Here is a 25,619-nt window from a genome sequence, read left to right on the forward strand (position 1 = left end):
CGGTGTTTCTGTACAGCTTCTACAGCAACAGAACCTGATGGACGCCTCCACGTGCCCACGGCTGATGGGAAAAAGGTCCTTTGCAATGCTAATTTATTCAAGGAGCAGCTGCCGTGTCAACCTGAATCTGCGGAAGGCGTCCTTGAAAGTTTTAGGCGAGGTCGCAGGAGTTAAAGTGCAGTAGCATCTCTTCATACCGAGCCGCCAGATGCTAACCCGGATACACTGGTAAAAACTCTTTTTAGAGGGTGAAACCTTGAGCGGGACCGGGCTCATCTGGGACAAAAAGGATTCTTCGGTAACGACTCGTCTGAACAGGCCGACGGTATAAAGAGAGGAAAGGCTAAAGAAAACCGACGCTAGCTTCAAACATTGTAATGACCTTTTGCTGCCAGTAGGCGGCGCTACAAGTGTGACAACAGGGACATTGGAGCGTGTTAAATGCTACGTCAGGCAACGATGCTGATTTCCCGTGGCTTCAGTGGCGATACTCAAACACTTATAGCCGGAAATACACAATGTACTTAGTTTAAAGCGACCTCACGGTTCACCGGAAGTTTACGAGTTGTGGTCCCGACGTTCCAGGAACATTTCTGTTCTGATGAATGTCGTGTCTTCCTGGAGCCGCTAGGTGGTGCAGTTTCACGGCTGTTTTAGAGTAGCTTTTCCTCGCTAAAACGGACCAACGCTGGGAAAAAAAGCCTTAAAATTCCCCCTCGGACATGAAACTTTTCACTGAAAAGGAAAACGGTGGATGTTCAGTGCTTGGATTTATTAACTTTAGTGTAACAAAAATGTACAATCTGTATAAACACGACTGTATGAAATCAGGGTTTGACCTCTGTGGCCTTGAAGCAAATGTATAAAGGGTTTCTGTTGCCGCGGCGACGGAACCGTCAACATCCCTTTGTGCTTCGTCACGTCGGAATCCTGCTTTATTTTCACATCATTTACAGGATAAATCCCATCCGTCCAACACGCACAACAATGTGGAATAAATATTTGGGGATAAAAACATCTCAGGAAGGTTGAAGACATTTTTTAAGGTTTTAATTATCTTTTTTCTGACCACAACGTTAATGTTTGTACTACAGTTAACCGTTAAGAGTCGGGGGTGCGGGTTAGTTCGGACCGACGTTCCCACACTCATCCAATCCCCGTGAATTCTCCATCCAGTCACCTCAACACCTCCACACAACTCTCCCCTCGCCGCAGTTTCCTCTCAGAACGTGGCTAAAGGCGCCTGCCCTTAGCATCGCGCCGTTAGCATTAGCATTACCAGACCCGCAACACAAACTTCTCGCGTCAATCAACAAGTGAATTCCCGACCTGCTGCGCCCAGAGTGTTGGGAAGGCCGAGGGAATGCGAGACGTTCCTCCAAGTTTTTGCCGTTTCTAAATTTGTGCTCGACGTTCCTTTTGATTTTGATTTTACATTTAAACTACTGTTTCCACGGCAACCAAACCACAAAGTGATGTGCTTAGTGTTCTAAAGAAGGGGAAAGTTTCCATCTTCCCGATGCTCCGCTTGTCCATTTTCAAAGGGGAAAAGCACTTGGTGACCTCAGGAAAAAAGTTCCTCTTTCAACGCCTGGAAATCTCCCGCCACGCCTGGACAGTTCACCTCCTCCTGTTCCTGCTGTGCTTCATCATCTTCTTCCTCTTCAGGATCATCTCGTGAAGTTTCTCCAGGCCCGGCTGGAGCCCCCGCCCGTCCACGGCGCTGCAGCCCTGCACGTGATGCAGCGTGTACATGCTCAGCTCGTGCACCGACAGCAGCTTCTCCACCTCGCTCACCGACAGCGCCGAGTCCGAATCCTGCTTGTTGGCCAGGATGAGCACGGGCACCCCCTGGTTCTCGGAGGTGCGCGTGATCTTGTGCAGCTCCACCCGGGCCTCCTCCATCCTCTCCAGCTCCGTGGAGTCCACCACGAACACCATCCCGTCCGTCCGACGGGTGTAGGACTTCCACAGGGGCCGCAGCTTCTCCTGCCCGCCCACGTCCCACACCTGGAAGCAGATGCTCCGGGATGTCCCCACGGGCACTCTGACCTTCTCCGTGTTGAAGCCTTTGGTCGGGATGGTTTTCACGAACTCCTTCAGCTTCAGCCGGTAGAGCAGCGAGGTTTTCCCGGCCGAGTCCAGCCCGATCACCACCACGTGCAGCGAGTGGAAGCCCGGGAGGAAGGAGGGCGCGCTGGGAGCCATGTCGGTCAGGTGGTTCCCCATGGCTGCGGCCACAGACTCACACCTACTTGGAGCAGGCGACAGATTCCTGATTAAATCCCGTCTCAGAAGATCGCCCGGGTGGGATCAGGCGGCGCTGGAGACCTGGCAGAGGGAGAGGGAAGTTTTACACTCCAAGAAATGCGGGAATGTTTCAACCTGAGCAGATTTGTGCAACATTTTGGTGCCACCTCTGAAATGATGCACAACCACGCGCGCCGCTGCTGCTGCAGGCTAACAGGTTAGCAGAGCTCCGTCCTGCTGAGCCCGAGCGGCTTTTCCCGAGGGCAGATTCGTGTCAGCGGATGAAATTCTGCGTGGATGAGCGCCGCTGCAGCACTAATCTGGTTTGTTGTTGACATCCTGACACGCATCACGCAGCTCCCGCGTTTGCGGGATATTTCTAGTTTCCACCGGTGCGACGTGTCTGCGCGCCAAACGCGTTCGAGTCTCGGTGGGATTCAGTTTAAAAAAAACACTCTTAATCCACCTTAGGAAATTAAACAACTTTAAGATCCCCTTCCCCGCGCGCACACACACACACACGCACACACACCGTTGAACTCCAAACAGAAGAGCAGGTGATTAAAGTACCGTGTAATTCACCGGAAGTTGAAACTATTCCTACCTTTTCTTCAAACGTGCGGCGAAAACATCATCCGCGGGGGGTAAACGGCTCCATCTCGGACTGTAAACGGGAGCTGCTCGCTGGTGATCCGCTCCCGCTGCACTGAGGAGATCCACTGGATCCAGCGCACGGCAGCTAAAGCCCCGGTGACGTCACGGCCGCACGGACCGCGCCGACACTGACACCCGCAGGCGGAGGGTGGGACTGCAACAACTAATATCTCACATTAGATTTGCCCTTGAGGGAAACTATGTTTATTTTCAGGGATTGTTACTGATCGTAATAATTTAAATATCTCAGTGTTTCAGCACACAGCGGAATCTAAGTCACAATTGGCGTTTGTGTGCGTTCTTCTTGCCCCGATCGGGTGATGGTGCAGCTGGTGAACAGCTCTCTCCCGCGGAGGTCTGTTCATCAATGATGCTGTGGATGAACTAACAACATTCTCTCTGTGCAAATGTCACTTGTTTTGCATTTGTTGCCTTCTATTATCATCAGTCCGCCGCGTTGGCTCCCTCTTGTGTTTGCTGCGAGGAACTGCAGAAGTCCGATTAAAATAAAATGTTTCTTCTGGGGTATTATGGGATTTTCACAAATCATAGAACCAAAACTAATGCAGAGGAAGTTCAGAAGTTCATTTTTTTTAACAAAAGGATAAACAGAACCATATAAGATGTGGATTAAAGTTGAATGAAGTTGATTGCATCATTTAAAAAACAACAACAACAACTGTTTATCTCTGAATCAAAATGTAAACTGATTTAATCAATCCGGTGATGAAAAGCCTGCCCAGCTCGACCAGCACCGGCTCTGGTCGGAGCAATTACAAAAGCTTTTATTGACATTGCACAAACATGAGCTTTGCTCCAGGTTAAAGTGATAAAGCAGATTTAACCCATCTTCAACGACCCCCCCCCCTTCAGGAGAAGCTGCCAGGGAAGCTAAAAGGTTTTCCATGACGGTCCTGCCTTATTTTCCCTGGACTGGAAAATAAGTCATGTGACAGGTTTATATTCCGGCCTGACTTCCATTCCCGTTATGTCAGCACATTCAGGTTATTACACAAAAAAAAAAAGAAGCACATTCAACACTGGCCTTTAACCTCTGACCTGCTTCCCATCGGAAGACGCTGAGCCCTGATTCCTCATCTTTTAGGGGGGGTTGAAGGTTGTAAACAGTCATTTAAAGCTGCAATTTACAGAAGAAAGGGGAGCAAAAGGCTTTTTGCCCTTCCCGGTTTAGACACTCGCGTGTTGTTGGAGGGAGGTTTTAGCCAGACGGACGTTTAAAACTGGAAAACCCGGATCCGGATCGCCACAGAACCCACCTGCATTTTCCCATCCGTCCACTGTAGCGATCGAAAGCACTGAGGCTCAAAAAAACAACGCGGACGAGAAGACGAACATACTCGGGAATTCTTTTCACCGCTCCTCCTCCGGATTCCCGTCAGCTCACCGGATGCGGGATGGTTGAGTTGGTGCCACAGTCGACGTACTCGAAGGCGTCGACCGACAGCTGCTCCGTGTGGGAGAGATAAGAGACGTTCATGGTCATCCTGAGGGGAGACAGGCGCAGGTTAGCGGCAGGTTTTCCCACTTGAATCCTCATCTCAGCTCCGTCTGATACCCGGAGTGATGGGAAACAAACACCAACAAGGCCCAAATATTGTCGGTCTAGATCCAATAACCACAGTGCAGACGTATCAAACTGGGTTTTTATGCATTTTTCCCACAATTCTAAACTTTTTTTTGCTTTAAAGCACGATGATACTGAGAGGACCAGCCGGTTAGCATGCTAGCTGTACCGGACATGCTCATTTCTGAGAAACGGTATTTTTGTGGCCTGGTAGTGGTCTCAGGGGGGGAGGTTCTGACACCCTGTGGGCTCTTGAGGCCACCTCCCCGGTCGGTTCTTCACAGGTTTGAGACTTACTGCAGTTCCAGGAACAGGATGTGAATCTTGATGGTGTTGGACTTGCAGTACACGCTGAAACAGATGAAAGAGCAGAAACGTGGAACCAGAGATCAAAGGAGAAAGAGACAAAGATTAAAGTCAAACTCACTTCAAGCCCGGGTCTGAGATTGGCAGGTCAGTTTTGATGGCGTACTGCAACAGAGAACCGGGTCAGAACCTCACAGCGGGGCGGATACGTCGGCGTCAACGTTCCTTACCGATGATTGGGAGCGGGACTGGATGGCGCCCAGGTTGGAGATCTTGGTCTTGCCGATGACGGCTTTCGAGATCACACCCTGAATGCTGAAGTCCACAATGTTGACCGGGACAAAGTTCTCGTTGGTGATGTTGATGAGATTCTGGACGATGGGGAAAAGAAAAGAATAAACCTTTGTAGTCCGGGTCATGTGACTCGACACTAAACGCGAAGGCGGCTCAGCAACGCTCAGGTAGATGTTTAACAAAGGGACATGTGAAAACCTTAAATGACACGACAGGGAGGACAAACACGTGGGTGAGGGGGGGGGAGTCCACTGGACCGGATTCTACACTGACCGTGACCTGCAAATCCACCGAATCCGGTCTGAAGTAGACCATGACCGACAGCACGGACACGGGGGTGAGCGTGATGCTGCGGGGGAACAGGAAGAAGAGGACCAGGCAGCAGACCAGGAGGCACAGCGCCATGGAGATGAGCACGTACAGCTTCCTGGGGGAACACACACGCCCACAAACTGTCAAAATCCCCGTCCGTGTCCCAGTTGGACCGATTCTTCAAGCGTCTCGTACGTTCGTCTTGGTTTGAGCCGCACGTCGTTACACGGAATCACGGCAACCAGCTGATCTTCATGGTCTGTCGGTCCACAAAAGAGACAAATTTAAGGTGAACTTCCCCTAATGCCTGGAGCCAGGGGGCCCGCGTCCTGTCCTCCAGGGACACAGACAGAAATCCTGGCTCGTCTGTGTCCCTGGAGGACAGGACGCGGGCCCCCCGGCTCCAGAGCCTTCAGGGGATCTCTGTCTAAACCTTTAACCTGACATTTGATTGGTTTTTAGCCATTATTTTAGCCACCATGGCCCATTTCCCATCGCTAGCGTCCCACCGTAAAGCACCAACCTCTGGGGATCCTGCCGGTGCCGCGGCAGGTGGGGCAGGTGTCGCTCGCACAGGTGGCGTTTATGGACCCGTACGGAGGGAAATGCTTCAGCGCCTTCTCCTTCTCCTTCTCCATCTCTGGCTCCAGCTCTTTGCAGCCGGATAGAACCATCACGCTTTACCTGTAGGGAGGAGGAGGAAGGCCGCCTATCATGCCAAACAGCTGAAAACTTTCCCATGAAAGCAGGTTTTTATGGCACATTCTAGGACAGAGTCCGATGTAATGACGTCACCCCCACATCGAATATAAACAGTCGGACCAATTATTTCTTAATGTTAAGACATTCACCGGTGACGTAAGCAAACGTGTGCTTTTGTAATCATCAGAAAATGGAAATAAAGTCGCAAAGTATTGGGATTAATTTGTGTTAACTTGTATTAAAGATGCGTAACAACGACGCCATGGGTTCGAAGCGCGAGGACTTTACACGAAAGCAGGAATCGAGATCGCATTATCCGTTTACGGAAGTAATAATCCGACTAAACCTTTAGACGGTTTGGTGAATCTTTTCCATTTAAAAACAGTTGCTGTGCAACGCCAGAATTTCGTTAAATGGCGAACTTCGCTGTGACGTTGCAAAAAAACAACAACAACCAAAAACAACCAAACACAAAACGAGCACGTGAGACCAAAACTCACCTGGAGCACGCGACAAATGCGGATTTCACTGTGATCGGGGATTCAGGTGCAGCAAAGGTGCGTCTGTGCTCATGTTTGAGCCTCCAGAAGCCTGAGAAGCGCCGCCTGGAGGAGTTTCCTGTCCGCGCGAAGGTCGTGGAGGAGGATCAGGAGGAGGAAGTTCACCAGAACCATGAGAATAACAGAATAAGAGAAAAGCCACGCGCTTACACCAGCAGATTTATTCAGAATTATTCAGTACAGCATGAGTTTTCGAAATATGACTTTGGGTGGGGAGGAAAAAAAAGAAGTTGATAATAATAATAATAAAAAGTCCTCTTGCACACAGAAGAAAGGCTCCAAAGAAAAACCACAAATGAGCAGTTCTTAATAAAAATACACGGGTGAGCTGAGTCTTTGATAAAATAGGTGGTTCCGTTGTTGAGGAATGTGTTAGAATCCTGATCCCAAATGACTAAAGCTGTGGTTGCAGTACATGGAGGTGCAGGCAGGGGGCGTCTTCCTCGAACGCTGATGCTAACTGGACATTTTCCACTGTGACTGTGCTAAAACCACGAGAACAAGACTTTTCGCTAACGCCCTTCGCGCAGGCATCTCCTAAAAAGCAGTAGAAAACGTCCGGAGCGTCGGCCCAACCGGACCGGGTTTTTTTTGTTTGTTTGTTTGTTTTTTGTTTACATTCCACACGTCAACGTCTAAAAGAACAGTACTGGGATACAGAGAGAGATTGCATTGTTTAGGCAGGTGTTACTATGACAACAGAGAGACTATCTGCTGCTGATTTGTCAGCTAGCTTCGGTGGCGGCGTCCTCCTAAATGCGCGCGGGCTTTTCCAGAACACCGACATCTATATCGAGCGACAGGCGACTCAAAGGTCAAAGGTCGAGGAAGCAGCTACAACAGCCACACAAGCGCTAAGATGAAGAGTGAAACGTACCCACCCCCCCCGCTCTTAGGCCCAGGTAAAAAGGCATTCCGAACTTTATTTATAACAACGCGCGGCTGCGCTTACGGGTCCAGGGTGGCTAAATATTGCTGAATTAGAGGCAAGATAACGAGAAAAATAAAAAACAAAAAGAAGGAGAATTTGGACATCCAGCCAGCGACGACCTCCTAGAACATTTTTAAAGGTAAACGTTTGAAGGTAGCAGGAGCGGGTGTGGGCGCCTCAGTGCGGCTGCGCGCCGCCGGCCTTGCTCTGCCGCTCCTCGGCCATCTGCACCAGCTCGTTGACGGTGTGCAGCAGGCTGTAGCTGTGCTTCTTCAGCAGCTGCTGGTTCAGCCGCTGGTCTCTGAAGCCCATCTCCAGGAGCATGGCCATCATGGAAGGGTCCTGCTTGGCGCCCAGGTCGATGCCCTGCTGCAGAAACAAGGAAAGAGACAAGAGATGGAGGACTTCTGACCCATCGGAGTTGGGCCTCCATCAGGTGGTTCCTGCTGGAGGTCAGCAGCAGGTGCGAGTCATGTGATCTCAACAGCTGACCCGCTTTTATGTGGCCTTTTATCGCCTCGTTAAAACGTTTACGACAAAATGCGGCAGAAGCTGGCCACCGAGTTCCGCGTTCAGCTGACGAGGCGCGAACCACCTCGACCGGCTCTGCCAGGGAGCAGCGGTTCTACTCCGGTTCTTCCGATTGGAGAACCCACCTGCACCGAGCAGTTTGGTCCGGTGAAGAGAGCCTTGTACGCGGACGCCGCCACAGAAAGGGCCCCCTTAACGAGTCCCTCTCTGATGCCTCCCTGGCCCCTGGAAACGACAGTGACGAGAAGGGTTACGCAACGCACAGCCGTGTGTGTGTGTGTGTGTGTGTGTGTGTGTGTGTGTTGTGTGTGTGTGTGTGTGTGTGTGTGTGTGTGTGTGTGTGCGTGTGTGTGTGTGCACCTCAGCTGCAGAGCGTTGCTGGGCCTGGGGGTGTATGTCTCAAAGGCACTGGATGCTGAACCAGCTGATCGTGACAGTCCAGAAGAAACTGGCGTGCAGACAAACCAAAACAGGAAATGTAACATTCTGTAACGACACGTGAGGGAGAACAACGTTCTGCTGAAGCGGCAACTTCCTGCTTTTACCCCGACGGGGGGGGGGGGCGAAAGTGTGGACGGATCACGCAGGGGTGCGAGGCAACGCCGAGGTTCAATGACCTCAGACCTGACTGAGCTGTTACGCAACGCTTCAGATGGCGCGGGCGCGTGCACGTACCGTTGAGATGGACCCGGGGAGGGCGCGGGTCGTACGGGTCGCAGGCAGGGGGGCTGGGGTCTTCGGCCAGGTACAGCGCCTCGGACCTGGACGAGGGTCAGCGGGTCAAAGGTTACCGACGACTCGTTTTAACGGGGAGAATCGCAGCGGCCCGATGGGCCGTTTCTAACCTGGGGGAGTAGAGGGCCGGCGGGGACAGCAGGGGGACGGGGGGCAGCGCCGGAGCAGGGGCCACTTCAGGGGTGAGCATCACCGTGTCCAGGGTCTGGGAGGTGCACAGGAGCTGGTTCACGCTGCCGCTGCCTGGGGGGGCGGCTGGAGCCACGTCTTCTCCGACGACTCCTCCTCCAGCGCCTCCTCCCGCTGCTCCTCGCCCCCCCTCTGGGCCGTCAAGGTCGGGTGTCCTCCTCCGTCCCGTCCTCCTCCCCCTCCTGTGGGCTTCTGCTGACGTCACGGTGGCGGGAGGCGCCACGTGCACAGACTCGCCCAGAGGACGGCTGGTATCAAAGCAGTCTGGGAGGATGATGTAATCATCGCAGGAGGAGACGGAGGAGGCCTGGCTGCTGACCTGAGACACGGGGGGAGGACGTTTTTCCCGCATGAACGGATTTTACGAGAATATTCCGATGAATTGACCTCACCTCCTCCCAGTCTTCTCCTCTGGTGGCCCCTCCTCGTGGGCGTTCCTCGTGTGTTGGATGACATCTAGGGTCACCACGTTGTCCTCCTCCTTGTCATCCGGGGGACTTTCCTTCGCTGGGTCCTGTAAAAGATCTCCAAGAATAAAAAGAACTCCAGTCACAAAAACGTTCCGAAGTAGCAGGAAATAAAGGACAACGACAAGCTTAGAATCACTCACCGGGCTTCCCGTCCTCTTCCCGTCTCCGCCCGGGGCTTTGGGCCACGGCTATACTCTCAAGCTTGGCGGCACAAACTTCCTCCTTTTCCTCCGGCGCTGCTTCTGCTTCAGCTCGCTCCGAACAGAAGCTGGGCCCGCGGGAGACGACTAGAGGGTGAAACGGGAATACAGAACGCGTGAGCGAGTCACGCAGCGGACAAAGAGACGCGGCGTGGCGGGGAAGCGGGCGCCGTTCACCCTGTGGTCTGTGGCTGCTGTGCTGGGTCCTGCGCAGGGGTCTGTGGTCGGGGGCTTCCTCCAAGGTGAGGGAGCGCATCACGGTCTCGCAGAGGAACTGGGCCCCGCTGATCTCCTCCTCCCGGTCCTCCTCCAGGGTCAGAGGCGGCTCCTGCGGCTCCGTCCGCGGCCTCAGTTTGAGTCCTGGGGGCGGCGGATGATAAACAAGACGGAGGATGAGGCGTGTTCACGTGGCGAGGGCAGAAACCATCCAGCTTACCGAAGAGCTTCGTGACCCCCGGGACCTCGGCCTCGTCCTTCAGCTGCGAGAACGGCGGCGCCTCGTGGGGCAGCGGAGATATGCAGGGGGTCAAATCTAGGAATCAGGCAACGGCGCAGCATTTTAATGGCGACCCGCTGGCCTATAAACCGGGTTTCATCCTCATCTGATCCTGATGGGGTCAAAGGGAACCTGTGCTTACCCTCGGGGGTGTTAGTGGGAACCTTCTCCAGCTCCTGCACGATGTTTATATCCAGCAGTTCAAAGGAGAGAAGATCCTAAAAGCGGAGCAGATAGAATTCCTTTTTAGCTGAGCAGATTCCCGTTTCGGTGTGATTCCGGGGACGCACCTGTGCGGTCAGCAGTTCCACGGAGGGGAAGTAGAAGTCGTCATGGTTCAGGTCCACAGACAGGTCAAAGAGGCCATCTTTGGACCTCTTTTCCTTCACCAAAGACCTCACCTCCTCCTTCTGAAGCACACCAGAACACAGAGTCACCGCGGAGACTCGCGCTTCCCTGCGGATTCAAACACTTCCGATCTTCTAATCCCACTAATCCTGACATTTAATCTGTCGCGTCTACGTTCTGAATAAATGATCAGCGAGATGTTCCACACCAGTCAAATGGAGACATTTGTTGGGGAACTTAATTAATGAACTTTCTCCATTTTTGTCCTTTTCTTTTAATTTTTTTTATCACAGTTTTACCCGTCAAAGTTAAATGGAAGCTTCTGCGTATGTCAAAGGAATGTTGCGCAGCGCGGCGCCGCCCCGCGTGCGCAGGCGTTTCCAACAGCAACGCTACCAAATATCAACAGCTGATGTTCTGCAGACTTGCCCGTCGTTTGCTCTGATGCCCGAGGGCGCCGCGGCCGCTGCCCCGCTCCACCACGATGCTGCACCACACGCGCGGGCCGAACTGACACCCGCAGTGCGCCAGTCGCCAGTGGGAGGTGTACGTCCCCTCCAGCCCCGGAGCGACAAAGGCCACGCTGACCACGCCCACCTGTCCGGGCAGCAGCGAGGGGACCGGCACCTCCCTCCTCTCCTCGGACGCCAGGCCCAGGTTCCCCCACATGAACGTCAGCTGGGCGCACGTACACGACATACACAGAACAAAACAAAAAACGTGGGAATACACGTGCGAAAAAAGACACGGGGAGGACGACATGCAGCCCAAACACACACACACACACACACACACACACACACACACACTTTTAGGAATGTCTGCTTGAACTTTCCCTTTAACTGCTAAAAAAAGGTGAGTATGGGGATCAGTCGCTGCCGTGCGGTTCCGTGCGACGGCGTAGACGTCCTGAATTTCAACCCTCGAGCGCTTACACACACCAGAGGACCAGTAAACCACCACCAACCCGCTCACACACACACACACACACGAGGACGAGGACGTGAGAACTTAAAGGACATGACCAATTAAACTGACTTTAGAAATAATAGGAATAATAATAAATGTCTCAGACAAACATTAGTCGGATTAGGTTGGAAAACTTAGCTGGTGTTAGTGGATAAGTAGAGCTGGGGGGGCTCAGAGTGGTAGCGAAGCAGGGTGGGAGAGGAGCAAAAGAGAGTGCGGCCTCTCCTCTCAAAGGGTGGGAGGGGTACCTTAGTCTCTGAGGTCCAGCTGATAGTTCCCGAGTTCCTCATCTTCCAGTATTTGATGAACTTGGTTCCGGGCTCCAGACGGGTGCCGTCCGGCAGATTTTCGTCCAGAAACAAGGCAGCCATAGTGGGCACCAAGGAGGTGTGCGAGACCCCGGGACCCCTAGTTTCAAGTGTACAGAGCATTGTTGAAAACAGCCCTGGTTTCTGATAAAACCCCATCAAAAAAAGCAGGACCCCAGATCTCTCTCTCTCTCTCTCTCTTTTTTTTTTGTTTTGTTTTTGCAGCTCGAAATCAAAATTTCTTAGAAAATCTATGAAGCAGCAGCAGTTTTCACATTGAGGTAGTTCCAACATTTTCCACCACCCCAGAGCAGCCAGCGACACACTCACACAGACTAGATTACAAAGATGCCATATTTGATTTCTCGTCTTGGGGGAGGAAAAAAAAAAAAAAAAAAAAAAAGACTTTATTGCATCCCAACTGGGTTTTGAGGTACCCAGCACAGACGGACGCCCATCCGAGGTGGCGCTTACTCTGGACTAGACGCCTGGGGATCAGGGACCGGGGCGGGGATGGGGCCTTGGGCTGGGGCCGGACCTGAGGCTCTGTCTGAGGCAGTAGAGGGGGGCAAGGCCGGAACCTGGGTGGACGCTGAGGCCATGTTCGCCAGGTTGGCTCTGCCTGAGGTAGAGGGCCCGCTCCACTGCAGCCCCCTCTTCTCCAGTCTCAGTTTTTTCTTGATTTCTTTCACTTCGGCTCTCAGCTGCCTCCTTTCAGCTTTGAGCCGCTGCCGCTCCGCTTTCCGAACGGTCCTGTCTCCTCGCCTCGGAAACCTGTCGGCGAAAAACAAAAGGATCATTCCCGTCGCTGTCGCGGCGACCGCGAACGCCTCGACGCGCCTCCCCGGAGTTTACCTCAGCTCTCCCGACATTCCGTGCTCGGGGATGGACAGAGGCGTCTTGGTTCTCACGAGGTTGTGGCTGGGGTCGTGGCTGTGTCTGCACATCTCACACAGGATGCAGGACGGGCACACGCTGGGGGGAGAGAGCGGTCAGAACATCAGAGGCGAGGGGGACACGGACGCCGTCAGCCAAGAACAAGACTCCGGGTCCAAAAGCGGACGCCAACCTGCACTTGTAGGCGCCGTCAGAGGTGAGTTTGTGGCAGCTGCTGCAGTTGGGGGTGTAGCCGAGGGATCCGTTGGAGGTGGAAGGACCCGGCAGGGGGCCCATAACGCCGCCGACGCCACTGGCGGCTTCTAGGTTCCCATCAGGAGATTTGTGAGTGCAACACTGGCCGGAGAAGTCGCTGCACATCCTCTCCACTACCTCTTTCACCACCTCGTCTTTGAACTAGAGAAACACGTATTAGGCTTCGGAATGTGCCTCCAAGTCCCGAGAGAATAATTCCTCATTAAAGAGTTCAACTCCACCTTCTCCATGTAGGACCGGAACCACATGGGAGGCGGCTCGTCTTCGGGTTTGCTGCCCTTGGTGTCCTTGACCGCCACCTGCGGCAAAACACGTCAGAACTGAATAAAAGGTTTTAAGAGGGGACAAGCTGAGCGCACGAGGGTGCGTTTGGCTCCTTACAGCTTCCCTCTCCGGGGTGACCTGCGTGCCCTTGTCCACCGTCTTGACCCGTGAGGGGTACGGAGGAGCGGGCCGGAGGTCTCCTTTCAGCTCCTTCACCTCAGTCTTCAGCGGACCGCCGCACGCCTGACCTTTCATCTTGTACACGTTCATGTGTAACTGGTTGCCCTGCTTCTCGGCGCTCTACGGCAGAGTTATTGATGGGTTAGCTGTCATAAAAGTGCCATCTGAACACTATTGTCACATTTTGTTGCTCTGGAACTCATAACCTCTATGCTACATGCTACTCCTCTCACTGTTTATCCACATGCTACTTCAGTGGTAATTGCTAGTTTATCAGAAAGCACTTATTCCTGCTAACTTTGACCTTATGCGGCGGTCGCTTACCTTGATGGCTTCTTCATATTCATCTGAAACACAATAATGTGACGTGAATAATGGGATATTTAACATTTGACGGTTACACCAACAGTGTGACGGTCGTATTTTTCCTCACCTTGACTGTTTATGCAGATCTAAAAAAAATAAAAAATTAAAAAAGCAAAAAGGAATAAGATTAGATCAGGAAAAAGGTCCATTTAAAACAGACAAGCCATTAATTTTAAGTTTTACCTCTTCGTTATCTTCATCAAAGTACTTGACTTGAAAATGGTTGATACCAAAAGAGGCTTTAATCTGCAAAAAGTGTTCAGAATATCAGTCATTGCAGAATTAACCTGATCTTTGGCCAGAAACGACCAAACTTCCCCAACACGTGAACCCCCAAAAGCCCCCACATCCGGTGCAAACCCGGGACGGGAACCCGTGACCCGTCTGCCGTGCACATTCCCACGCACGACCCCCTGATCGCACAGGTTTCCCTGTCCTGTGCGTGTTCTGGTGCTGGCGTGCGTAGGCCACGTCTGGGCCTGCTTTTCACCTAACTGCGCCAGCGTTTAGCCAACGCACTCGGCTAGCAGCTTACCCAGGCTTCCACGGATTCCCACTCCAGTTTATCCAAATCTTGGGCCAGAAATCTCTTCACGTTCCCCCGGAAATTGACTTTAATGGTGACAGGCAGACCCATGTCAGCTGTTTAAGAGTACGGAACAGTTGTCATTTACGGCTGTACCGGCCGATTCGATCCCTGCTGCCCTCGACTGTCTTCTCTTGTTTACATCGTCAGCTGCGTCTGGAAAAATACGGTGACGTTTTCTGCGCATGCGCAAACCGCCCGCCGCCCGGGTCCGTCGCGTCATTGACGTCATCTTTAAGCTCCCGAGTGTGGCTGTCAATTAAAAAGCCACACGTTTTCAGGAAAAATTAATGCTGTTGGGACAAACGTTCTTAGCATTTTTGATCACGTAAAATGTCTTCACTCCTCAAGGTGGACAGCGAAATTAAAACCAAGGTAATGCTCCTCTTTTGAAACACCGGTCCAGGTGCCATGACGTGTTGTTGCCATTCGCCCGTTAGCATGTTAGCCACGTTTTCTAGCATGAAGCTATTAGCCAATAGCGTTTAGCTGCAGGTGAACCGGCTTCTTTCCCGCCTGAGACTTTACACCCGTAATCCTTCCCACGAATCAAGTGTCGCCTTCACATTAAGCTTGAAGGTGTTGTCTGAAGTTTGTGTCCCATCGAAACGTGTGTAGGTAACAGGTAGTTGGTACGATCAAAAGGCCTTAGCTGCTAAATTTGCGTCCGCCGCCAAACCGTCATGGTAACTGATGTAGCCTTTTCTCCAAAAAAGCCAGGTCACTTTCTTTTAAAACAAAAGATTATCCGACTGCAAAGAATAAAGCATTCTCTCCTTGCTTTTAATCTTTTTAATTGATGTTCTGTGGGTTTCCAGGTTGATGCATTCAGGGAACGTATAACTTCAGAAGTAAGTTCCACTATAAGTGATTATAATGCTGCTACACAGGCTCCTGTCTCAGCTGGGGGGTTCTTTTATTAAAATAAAGTCTGTTTTCTTTTCAGGCAGAGGATCTAGTTGCAAATTTTTTCCCAAAGAAGTTGCTGGAACTTGATGCCTTTCTTAAGGTCAGTTATAAGGTTTGATTGCCAAATGATGATGGGATTAATTTAAATATGTACATGTCGTGTTTGGAGAGGGTCGTAACTACATGTAGGGTGCTGGTTTGGTTGGTACCAGGATAATTCAGGGACTGAGCAGAGTGTTCTGTGTTTTTTCCTTTCCAGGATCCAGCCATTAACATAACTGAGCTGAAGGACATCCATTCAGAGATTAATCTGACGGTTCCAGACCCCATCCTGGTCCCACACCTACACGATGGACTAGAAACAGTGAGACAGAAAGCTGAATTCAATCTTAAGACATTTATGCAGTGGTGTAGAGGAGGTAAGCTATTTTATTCTGTTTTGTAGCAGAATGCCAAAAAGAGAAAGCTGGAAGATGGAGGTGGGGAGGACATGGGTAAGTGCATTCATATTAGGTCATAAGAGTGGCTTTAAAACATTCACGGTGCATCCTGAAGCTTTCTAACCTTAACCATCCTGAATCTGTTTTATCAGTGGGTGGCACTAAGGTCTTTGTCATGCCTGGTGGGATGATGAAGAGCAACGCAAACCTTGTCGACCTTATTGAAAAGGTCAAACCAGAGATTAGGACACTTATAGAGAAATGTAACACGGTGAGTTGCAACTCTGATCAGCCACTGAAGAGGGTTTCTGTAACTTGTGACGTGTCCGCTCATTCAAACTGCTTTCTTCTCTTTTGCAGGTCAAAATGTGGGTTCAGCTGCTCATCCCCAGAATAGAGGACGGCAACAACTTCGGGGTGTCCATCCAGGAGGAGACGGTAGCTGAACTCAGAACGGTGGAAGGAGAAGCAGCTTCTTACCTCGACCAGATATCGAGGTGATTGTCAACACGTGTTTATCGGTATCACCCAGCTGTTTCTGCACCCTTTTAAACACATTTGCATCTCAAATCTGTCTGTTTGTAGATATTATATCACAAGGGCAAAGCTGGTTTCCAAAATAGCGAAATACCCACATGTGGTGAGTATTTTCTTACAGGACGTTCAGCTTTAGGTCACTGAGAACAAAATGATTCTAGCCAGCGGTGACGCGTCACTCTCCTTTAGAAACTCGTTTATCGCTCGGATACTTAAAAATCTCCTCATTTTCTGCCTATTTTAATTGCTGCTTATTTACTATGGTTTGTATTTTAAGTACACGTCTAAAGTGAGATTTTGGGCTTTTTAGGAGGACTATCGGCGCACAGTAACAGAGATTGATGAGAAGGAATACATCAGTTTGAAGATCATAGTTTCCGAGCTCCGAAACCAATATGTAAGTCTTCGTTTCGTCGTCGGTCGTTAAGGGGGACGCGAGGTTGTTCGACGAGAATTTCCCGCTCATTAATTTTTTCCTCCGGCGAAGGTAACGTTACACGACATGATCCTGAAGAACATCGAGAAGATCAAGAGGCCTCGGAGCAGTAACGCCGAAGCCTTGTACTGATGTTCGCTCGGCCTTCTCAGACTCCGCCCCCCCACCTGTGTCACCTTCCTGCCACCAACATTTGCAGCGGTCCAGCTCTGGCCTGCAGGACGACGTGTAGACCATCATCCTCATCAAAACAATCGTGATCAGCCTCAGACAGACGGCAGCATAGCATCCATTAATGGACACCGTTTTTTTATTGTAAAATATTCTTTTGGTTGTTTTAAACCCTTTGAAAACACAAACATTCTCTCAGAAAACAGGGAGACATCTCGCAGACAAGAAGCGCTATGTATTTTTTAATTTTAATTAAACTTTTGTCCTCAGATCTTTGTGACAGTGCTTCATTTGTCTTAAAAAGTGGGTTAATTCTCACCGACTCATTAGAGTCACCAAAACATCTTCTACATGAGACATTCATTCATTTAAATAAAACACTTCATGGCCTTTATCTTTGAATGTGCCTTCAATAGGATTATGAAAGCTGACCAAAAGGTGTGATTTGGGCTCTCGCCCGGCAGGTGTCGCTGTAGCGTTGGTCAACCATCCTGCTTTTTTTTTTTTTTAAAAAACCCTCAGCTATCTCAGTTTGGAGATAAGTAGGATGTTTGACGTCACTTGTAATCGGCTGATAAGATAATGTTGCTTGTTGCTGTTACTTTGCTGTACCCATGTACGGCCTATAATGCAGAACACAGTGCGGACATGAATATAACATTGATCATTTGCAAGTTAATCTCCAATTTCGAATAAGTAGTCTTGATTTATTTCTTTTACATGTGTCTATTTTCGCCCTGCAACGTCTTCAGTAAACTCGGTAAAAGGTTCTACATTAGGAGTCCGCCTAAGGCCCAGCAGGGAGGCTGGCGAACGCTGTGATTGGTTATTCTCTCCTGTACGTCATTTCCGTTCGGTTTCCCGTTTCCTTCCTGCTCGTGGACTTCGGTAAAAGGTCCCGTGTACCGACTGACGACCACAAATTAGTTTAAATAAATGATAAATAAAGTTTCAGTCGGTTCAGTAATAGTTAAATAGAGAACACGCACACTGAAAAGCGAAACTAAATGGTAGCTAAGTGGAAGCTACACAAGAGAACTGCTAACAGTAGCGGTCGCTTCTGCGCATGCGCAGCAGATACACCGTCTAACGGACCAATCACGGAGGCCCAAGCTTCAAGCAGCCAATCAAAATCAACCTAATGTTTTACGCTGCCTTTCATGTTACCGCCTGAATTCATTGATTGGGATGAATGAATTGAGATTAAATATTATCTAGCAACTGTTAAACGTTTATCACTAGTAAGTCTAGTTTTTTTTAATTTTAGTTAAGGCTGGAGAAATATGGATTTCTCATAAACAGTTTTTATTTATTTATGTGACATTAAGCATCAATATGTGATGATTTAACTGACTTGTGATTTTTTTTTGTTGTTGCATGAAGAGATTCTAGATTGTTCATTCAACATTATTATCAACGTAATGTGTAACTCACAAAAAAGTTAACTCATCAGTTTAGTTATATTCTTTAAGAAAACAATTCAGACTTATTTTTGATACATTTTAATAACTATTTAGTTGATTTATAGCACTCTAAGATGTGAAATGTAGGTCACAACGAATCTCTTGCTAAACATATTTTTAAAACTGTGACCTTAAAAGTCACGTGAACGAGTTTGTTCCCCCACATTTCGGCGCCGAATCAAAACAAGTCAATTATTGTTTCTGAAAACCGAAGCAGCTGGTTTTGTCCCGAGGAGAGTTTGCAGTGATAAGATCAGTATGTCACAACTGTGAACAACAAATAACTGCTTGGAGTTGACGATCAAATGTTTAAAGCAATGTCAACAGGTTATTGTTGCTCAATGTTTCTGACGCAGTTGTGTTGTGTTAACACACACACACACACACACCCCTTGTCTGCTGTGACTCCTGTTTATTCGGTCATAGCACCATATAGAAACGTAGCTTGATGATAAGCGTCGGAAGCGTTAAATGGTCCCTCGGAGATAAAGAGATTTACAGATGGGGGGAGGTCGCAGGGTCAAGGTTATTATGTCAACCGAAGGCGGTGAAACCAGTGAAAATCTGGAGCTTTTATTCTTCCTGAACTGCCGTCCTGCCTCTGCAGTCTAGCGTGACTGATAATCAAACGTCTGACGGTCCTTAAATGTGTCACCTGATCAGTGCACTTCAATAGCACGCTGATCCATAAGGGGACCGCGTGTTGCCTGTGGTACATTCTGCCCCTTGAACCTCCATGTTGCTTTTGAAAGTCCCACATAGTGACACTGCCGAGTGAAGCGAGCGTGCTCTGGTTAATGTTTAATGGTTGTTCCTGCCAGAGAATTAATCAGTGTCAGCCTGAGAAAGTCAGAGGAAAAGAGATTTGGGAGAAAAACAAGCAGGAGGCTGTTAAATGGGGTTATTTTTATGGGGATTATAATTCTTAAAGCTACTTTTGCTGAAGTCAATTGTTTTAAGGTCTTTATTACACTTTTCAAACCAAGACATTTGTCTATATTTCTGTCAGCTAAAACATAAAAACTAACTACGAGTATAAATGAATGAATGTTTTCCAGAACGTAAAACTACAGTACGAATATTTCAAGGACCTGACCTGATATTTCAAGGACCTGACCAGTTCAGTGACTGGTTACTAGACCCTGTCTGCTAAACATGAGGGGGAAATGAGGCGTTTAAGTGCAGAAAATTAAACTCGTGATCAACTCCAAACAAGTTAACTCAGAATCACAAATCCTTGGATCTGGCGTTCCTCTCGAAAACGCAGCAGAGAGCCCAGGGAACCAAAAGAGTCGGGATCAAAAGCGCAACTGCGCTTTTAGCAAAAGACAGGAAGTAGAAAGTCAGAAGGTCTTCAGAAGAAAACGTCCACCTGTCCAGGAGCTGAAGCAGAAGTAAAGAGGCTGTGATCCTTCCAGCCTTGGAGCTGACGCCTCCACTCTGGGGCAGCTGCAGACCCAGACCCAGGCCCAGCTGCAGGCCCAGACCCAGGCCCAGCAGGGTGCCCATGTTACGCAGGAGGCTGGCGAACGGCGTGGTGTCTAGGTGCACCCACTCTGGCCTCACGCACCACCTCTGGGCTTTCTCCATGGTCCACAGCAGGTCCACGCCCACGGCCTTGAGGAGCAGGTAGAAGCCGATGGCGAAGGAGGTGAGGAAGAGGGTGGTGCAGACGTAGTTCCTCAAGCTGGCGCCGTAGATCCACTTCTGCCTGGAGACCACCTCAGCCACAAGAACCCCTGATATGCAGCCAGAGAAGGTCCACCAAAATGAGAAAAACTCGCTCTCATCTACAGAACAGTTTTCTTCCCTCGGTGCCCACAAACCTGACAGGAGCCCGGCGATGACCTGATGTGGGAAGTGAGCCGCCATGAAGACCCTGGACATGCAGACCAGCAGCAGCACCAGGCCCATCAGCACCCAGAGGAACATCCGCAGGAAACTGGGCGGACGCAGGAGCCGGGTGAAGGCGAGGACGGACACGAGCGACGTAAAGATGTGTGCAGGACTCACTTGAACAGCAGAGGGGGGCAGCGCCTCTCTGCTGCAGCCGACAGCAGCGCCGTCACCATCACATACCAGACAGCAGAGGCGCCCATGGCGTGGCCCGAGGGGCTTCCTGCAGGACACACACTCGTGACAGGACCCCTGAGAAGGTCACCCCCCCCGCCCCCGCCCCCCCACCAAACCAGTGTGCAGATTCTAAGAGTCATCAGAGTCAAAGCGCTCTCTTTTGAACCCACGAAGTTCTGTTTAAAGTTGCGCCTGGCGTTCAGAAGGTGTTGCGTCATCACTCCTCTATGCAAATTTAAAGGACTCCATAAAGAGATTAGCGGATCTGGAGTTTTGACCCGTTATCTCCCGAAGATGATGCTCAGTGACGCGCGTCACACCTCCGGGGTTAGGGTTCACTGTGCCACAACACTGGACTCAGCTCTCACTCAACTGTACCTGGTCCGGTCTCACAGGTGATGGGAAACTGCTGCAGACCTGGTCTCGGTCCGGCTCCATAAAACCGGGTCTCCTGAACCCACCAGTACGGCCTCTCCCCAAACAGAACCCTGTCACGCAGAGAGACACGCACAATAAATGCAGATGCTTCCTTGTCTCTTTGCCTCGGGGTGGTGTCCCTCCGTGACCTCGTACCACTTCAGGACCAGGTTGATCCAGTCCCCGAGGACCGCCACCCAGATGAGGCGGAGCGCGGCATCCCGCCGCAGGTGGAACCAGACGGGGAAGAAGAAGAAGAAGGTGGTGTGCAGGTCGGCCACCGTGGAGGCCACACTGAAGACGTCCTGGTATCCGCTGTAGCTGGTCTGCAGGTAGACGGCCAGCTCGACCCCCCAGCTGTGGAGAAGGTCCATGACTGTCTTTACATGAGGGATGGTGCCCCAGGTCTGCGGTCTGCTGCTCTGGAAGCCCCACTGAACTTTACTCAAGGCTAGATCAATTGTTTGCCTTTGGGACAGGTTCTCTAGCGCCCCCCCCCCCCCTCAATTATTCCACCACAGATTTCCTAGAAGCTTTTTTTTTCATGGATTTATGTGAGTGAAGTCTGCAGCGCTTGTGAAATAAATTGATCTTGGCTCTGATCCTTTTGTGCAGCGTTTCCAAGTACTCGTCCGCTGCGGTGCACAAACACGCCATTAAAGTGGGAGATGTGCATTTTAACGTCAAATATTGTCGTTTAAAAAAAATAAAAATTAAATCCATGCACATGTAGTTTCGCTCTTCAACCACAGGGCGGCAGCCTAAGCAACCCTACGCCAACATACTGTACATGCTTCAGCGGTGCACGCGTGCCGGGCGTGATCAGTTTGGGGGTTGCTGGGGATCACTTGGGAATTTCGTCCTTGTGGAACAACCTGATCCCGTCAACACTGAAAACACGGGGCCCCACGCACGTAAAAGGGAGACACTCGCAGGTCACGGTCCTCACGCCCAGATTTAGTTTCAACCCTTGAGGGCAGAATGAAAAGCTCTGACCACGGTGCGTCGAGCCAACACGATAAACGGCGAGAAAAATCAAGCGTTTCCTCGTTTTAGTTCGGGTTAGAGGTCAAAATTCAACTGTTGAATCCGAACAGGATTTTAAAAAAAGCCCCCAAAAATTCTGTTAGTTCTTGAATTTTACACAAATCTATTGGAATTCATTTGTTTTCCCCCTGATTTCTAAGAACTAGCAGATATCCGTCTGTGTTATGACCTCCGCCGAGGTTATGTCACCCGTCTGTGGGACTGTCAGCAAAATAACTCAAATGTTGATGATGGGACACGGAACTGATTAAATTTTGGTGATGTTCCAGATCCCAGAGACACTTTGACCCTTGGTCTTCCAACGACCAAAGGCCAAGGAGCTTTCATCATAAAGCGACCTGCTATGTTATGTAATTTATAAATATGGATTAATCTGCGCTATTCTATTTATTTTTAATCCCAACGAGCTCCATTAAAGGAGGAGAGGACGCTCGGACACCAAAATGGCTCCTAAGTTCTGGTTAAACTCTTAATGGAACCATTTTTTAGATGAATGGGCTCATTTCCTTTGCTGTTGTTATAGATGTACAAACTTTTGCCTCTGTGAACTGGAGACGAAAAGGGAGGTTTTCTTTTCGAACCCATCGGGACAGAAGCGTCGACCTTTAATCAGCTCTTAATCATTGATCGTCTTATGTAAGCCAAGTTCTCAGCGGCCGTCCCGACAACAAATGAGGCAACGGCCACAACTCCGCGGGAAAGACGGCCCAGGAATCGTCGGAGCGCGGCCGGCTGCCGCGGTGATGTCACAGCCGTGTGAAAACATGTGACTTCCTGTCCCCGCCGCTCAGCAGCACCCCAGCCTGACACTGATTGACTGTCTGTTTTGCCCGTATCAGTAACGGCGTGTTTGTGATGCTCCTCGTGAACGCTGCCATTATATTGCACATATGCAAGGTCCAAAGGTCAGCGTGAGCATGCGCCGGGGCGGTGGGTCCCGCTGATATAAACCCTGCTGCAGCCTCCCTGCCGCAGCCTCACCGATTTCACTCGCTCGCTCGACTGCAGGTCAAGCTCTCTCGCTCCCAGATGGACGCTCTGATGGACGCCGCGCAGGGCTTCGGGGTGAGCAGCACCCACTACCTGCAGACCAACTACCAGGACGCCCAGGGCCTGTTCCTGTGGGTCTCCTGGGCCGCAGACCTCAGGAACACCTTCTTCATCTTCTTCCCGCTGTGGTTCCACCTGCAGGCGTCGGTGGGCATCAAGCTCATCTGGGTGGCCGTGATCGGAGACTGGCTGAACCTGGTCTTCAAATGGTGAGTCCGGGTTCTTGACTTCTCAAAAAGATGCTCAAGCTGGGATTTGGACCTTCCCGCCGGCTCTTCCTCCAGACGATGGAATTCTTTCTGCTTCGATAACCGTCTTCTTCCACCTCCTGTAGGATTCTGTTTGGCGAGAGGCCTTACTGGTGGGTCCACGAGACCGGTTACTACGCCAACTCGGCCCGCCCTCACATCGAGCAGTACCCCATGACCTGTGAGACCGGACCAGGTGAGAACTTAGCTGCTGGACAGATGTTCGCTCTTCCGGTTACTATCGGGAGAAGTTAGAGTTTTCCATTGCAGCTGCTTCAGTCCAGCTCTTCCCAGTCTGCTCCCAGTCTGCTCCCAGTCTGCTCCCAGTCTGTTCCCAGCCTGCTCCCAGTCTGTAGCTGGACTCTGCAGCCCAGCCAAAGACATGTTTTACTTTAGTATCCGATCCAATCTGAACACACTTTGCTTAATTGAAAGTCCGGGTCTGCAAAGGCCGTCTGTCTTTGACCTCCTCGACTCATTTCTCCCGGTCCTCTGACCCAGGTAGCCCCTCGGGTCACGCCATGGGCGCCGCGGGCATCTACTACACCCTGGTGACCTCCATCCTCGCCATCCTGACCAGCAAGAAGACGCACGGGCGCAGGAAAACCGCCAACAGATACAGGTGAGTGTGGAAAGCGGCTGTTTACTGTCCCACGTCCAAAGCTTATCTCTGAAAACAGGTTATCTGGCCACCGCCACCGCCGCTGCGGTTGATCATTGATTGTCAGATCTGGCCTGGGGGGAAGGGGGGGGGGTTGTTTTGAGACTACAAACACCTGATGCTGAATACATGTGGATCTACCTGGACAGGTACCTGAAGGCTGCTCTCTGGACGCTGTTCTGTGGGGTCCAGGTGTGCGTCTGCCTCTCCAGGGTCTTCATCGCAGCACACTTCCCCCACCAGGTGGTCGCTGGCGTGATCTCAGGTGAGTGCAGCTCATCAGGACCGCCTCGTCCACGCGGTTCCTTTTACTGACCCAGATCTTCCCACAGGTGTGATCGTGGCGGAGGCCTTCAACAGGACTCGCTGGATCTACGGCGCCAGCATGAGGAAATACTTCTGCACCACCCTCTTCCTCACCTCCTTCGCCGTCGGCTTCTACCTGCTCCTCAAAGCCGTGGGCGTGGACCTGCTGTGGACCATGGAGAAGGCCCAGAGGTGGTGCGTGAGGCCCGAGTGGGTGCACCTGGACACCACGCCGTTCGCCAGCCTCCTGCGTAACATGGGCACCCTGTTCGGCCTGGGCCTGGGCCTGCACTCGCCCCTCTACGCCGAGACCAAGAAGAGCAACAGCAAGCTGGCCAAGGTGGTGTGTGTCGTCACCTCGCTGGTGCTGCTGCATTTGTTCGACTCCTTCAAGCCGCCCACGCACACCGCCGCCCTCTTCTACCTGCTGTCCTTCTCCAAGAGCGCCACGGTGCCGCTGGTCACCATCAGCATCATCCCGTACTGCGTGAGCGGAGTGCTGAACCTGCACAGGAAGGCGGCGTGAGCAGAACTTTGCACTGACGGACCGATGAAGGAGCAGAACCTGCCGCAGTAAAAACTCCCTCGGGTTCTTCTCCTGGTTCAGATTTTTTTTTTTTAAAGACTTTGTGTACAGATGGACGTGAGTGCCTATCTCCCCCTAGTGGTGGTCTGGAGTAAAGGAATAAGCCCCGCCCTATTTTAGGTGGGGTCTGCGTTTCCGCCCTAAAATGGTAAAAACGATGACCTTTAAACTCCGGTCGCCCTTCCTGAGGGGTGGGAACTCCACGCCGCTGCCGCCGCTGCAGGACGCCACCGCCCGTTTTCCGAGGTTCATCTCAGCTTTGTGGGAACATTCCTGTGGAGCATCCTGACCCGGAGCGAGCGGAAGTTCACCTGCAGTGGAGGCAGCAACTCGCAGCTGCAACAACTGTATATTTTTCAAGTTATAGAAAGTATTTTTGTTTTTTGAAAGTGTTTTGAATATTTTTAATAAAAAGAAAAAAAAGACACCTGCTTCATGTTTTCTTTATATTGAACTGGTTTGAGGTCTCAGTGACCTCCGGCAGCTTCATGTCCGGATGTTTTTAACCGAGTTCGTCGGTGCGGACGCTCAAACGACGCCAATAAAGAGACGCGCTGTTCGGATTTTAAAAGGTCGCGGTTGACAAGTTCAGAGGTCGTTCTTCTGACCTGTGTGTGTTGATGTGCTCTGGCGGCTCTTGCGTCACACTGACCTCATCTTTGCCCAGAAAAGTTCACGTCAATGCGGATCCATCAAAGATTTGCTTATCGTCAGATCTGTCGGCTGCTGATTAGTCCAGATGAGTGACGACAGTTTGGAGAGATAAGATACAACTTTAAAAATGCAAAATACCATCGGGGAACAGCAGCTAATATTAGCATCAGCCCGTGCTGTTGTTTCAATTCCTGTCGTTTCGTGATGATAAATAAATAAATAAAAGGAAGGCA

General features: G+C 50.8%; 6 protein-coding genes across 7 annotated transcripts; 2 read left to right on the plus strand and 4 right to left on the minus strand.

Annotated features, from left to right (window-relative positions):
• Positions 1-751: 751 nt before the first annotated feature.
• On the minus strand, positions 752-3,012 carry arl4d (ADP-ribosylation factor-like 4D). Its single transcript, XM_057030911.1, has 2 exons — positions 2,855-3,012; positions 752-2,331 (listed from the first exon to the last, which is right to left on the minus strand). The coding sequence occupies exon 2, from the start codon at positions 2,227-2,229 to the stop codon at positions 1,621-1,623; it is 609 nt and encodes a 202-aa protein (XP_056886891.1). The 5' UTR covers positions 2,230-2,331; positions 2,855-3,012; the 3' UTR covers positions 752-1,620.
• Positions 3,013-3,586: 574 nt separating this feature from the next.
• On the minus strand, positions 3,587-6,749 carry tmem106a (transmembrane protein 106A). Its single transcript, XM_057030900.1, has 8 exons — positions 6,604-6,749; positions 5,925-6,085; positions 5,597-5,660; positions 5,363-5,516; positions 5,026-5,166; positions 4,917-4,960; positions 4,787-4,840; positions 3,587-4,409 (listed from the first exon to the last, which is right to left on the minus strand). Exons 2-8 carry the CDS (start codon positions 6,073-6,075, stop codon positions 4,301-4,303), a joined length of 717 nt encoding a protein of 238 aa, XP_056886880.1. The 5' UTR covers positions 6,076-6,085; positions 6,604-6,749; the 3' UTR covers positions 3,587-4,300.
• Positions 6,750-6,809: 60 nt separating this feature from the next.
• On the minus strand, positions 6,810-14,573 carry nbr1a (NBR1 autophagy cargo receptor a). Its single transcript, XM_057051939.1, is given in 23 exon segments — positions 6,810-7,963; positions 8,251-8,350; positions 8,486-8,573; positions 8,801-8,886; positions 8,971-9,368; positions 9,442-9,468; positions 9,471-9,574; positions 9,660-9,806; positions 9,897-10,079; positions 10,156-10,251; positions 10,358-10,433; positions 10,506-10,625; positions 10,993-11,241; positions 11,781-11,940; positions 12,315-12,614; positions 12,696-12,815; positions 12,910-13,133; positions 13,214-13,291; positions 13,374-13,556; positions 13,761-13,783; positions 13,870-13,888; positions 13,986-14,048; positions 14,338-14,573. Coding segments are annotated over 23 exon segments (3,138 nt in total). The 5' UTR covers positions 14,440-14,573; the 3' UTR covers positions 6,810-7,771.
• Positions 14,574-14,601: 28 nt separating this feature from the next.
• On the plus strand, positions 14,602-17,152 carry psme3 (proteasome activator subunit 3). Of its 2 annotated transcripts, none has more exons than XM_057030883.1 (10): positions 14,602-14,763; positions 15,207-15,239; positions 15,335-15,397; positions 15,557-15,661; positions 15,743-15,791; positions 15,890-16,008; positions 16,098-16,234; positions 16,323-16,377; positions 16,585-16,671; positions 16,762-17,152. In XM_057030883.1, the coding sequence occupies exons 1-10, from the start codon at positions 14,722-14,724 to the stop codon at positions 16,840-16,842; spliced, it is 771 nt and encodes a 256-aa protein (XP_056886863.1). In that variant the 5' UTR covers positions 14,602-14,721; the 3' UTR covers positions 16,843-17,152. The 2 variants fall into 2 exon arrangements, with proteins under 2 accessions (XP_056886863.1, XP_056886871.1); XM_057030891.1 differs by having other exon boundaries at positions 15,746-15,791.
• Positions 17,153-19,290: 2,138 nt separating this feature from the next.
• g6pc1a.1 (glucose-6-phosphatase catalytic subunit 1a, tandem duplicate 1) lies at positions 19,291-21,332 on the minus strand. Its single transcript, XM_057049343.1, has 5 exons — positions 20,991-21,332; positions 20,796-20,905; positions 20,358-20,463; positions 20,171-20,286; positions 19,291-20,083 (listed from the first exon to the last, which is right to left on the minus strand). Exons 1-5 carry the CDS (start codon positions 21,206-21,208, stop codon positions 19,572-19,574), a joined length of 1,062 nt encoding a protein of 353 aa, XP_056905323.1. The 5' UTR covers positions 21,209-21,332; the 3' UTR covers positions 19,291-19,571.
• A 1,512-nt stretch (positions 21,333-22,844) lies between these two features.
• Positions 22,845-25,159, plus strand: g6pc1a.2 (glucose-6-phosphatase catalytic subunit 1a, tandem duplicate 2). The gene is made up of 5 exons (XM_057049329.1): positions 22,845-23,140; positions 23,266-23,375; positions 23,681-23,801; positions 23,990-24,105; positions 24,173-25,159. The coding sequence occupies exons 1-5, from the start codon at positions 22,911-22,913 to the stop codon at positions 24,670-24,672; spliced, it is 1,077 nt and encodes a 358-aa protein (XP_056905309.1). The 5' UTR covers positions 22,845-22,910; the 3' UTR covers positions 24,673-25,159.
• Positions 25,160-25,619: the final 460 nt, after the last annotated feature.

This window comes from Takifugu flavidus, chromosome 1 (genome assembly GCF_003711565.1).
Source record: "Takifugu flavidus isolate HTHZ2018 chromosome 1, ASM371156v2, whole genome shotgun sequence".
Classification (NCBI taxonomy): domain Eukaryota; kingdom Metazoa; phylum Chordata; class Actinopteri; order Tetraodontiformes; family Tetraodontidae; genus Takifugu; species Takifugu flavidus.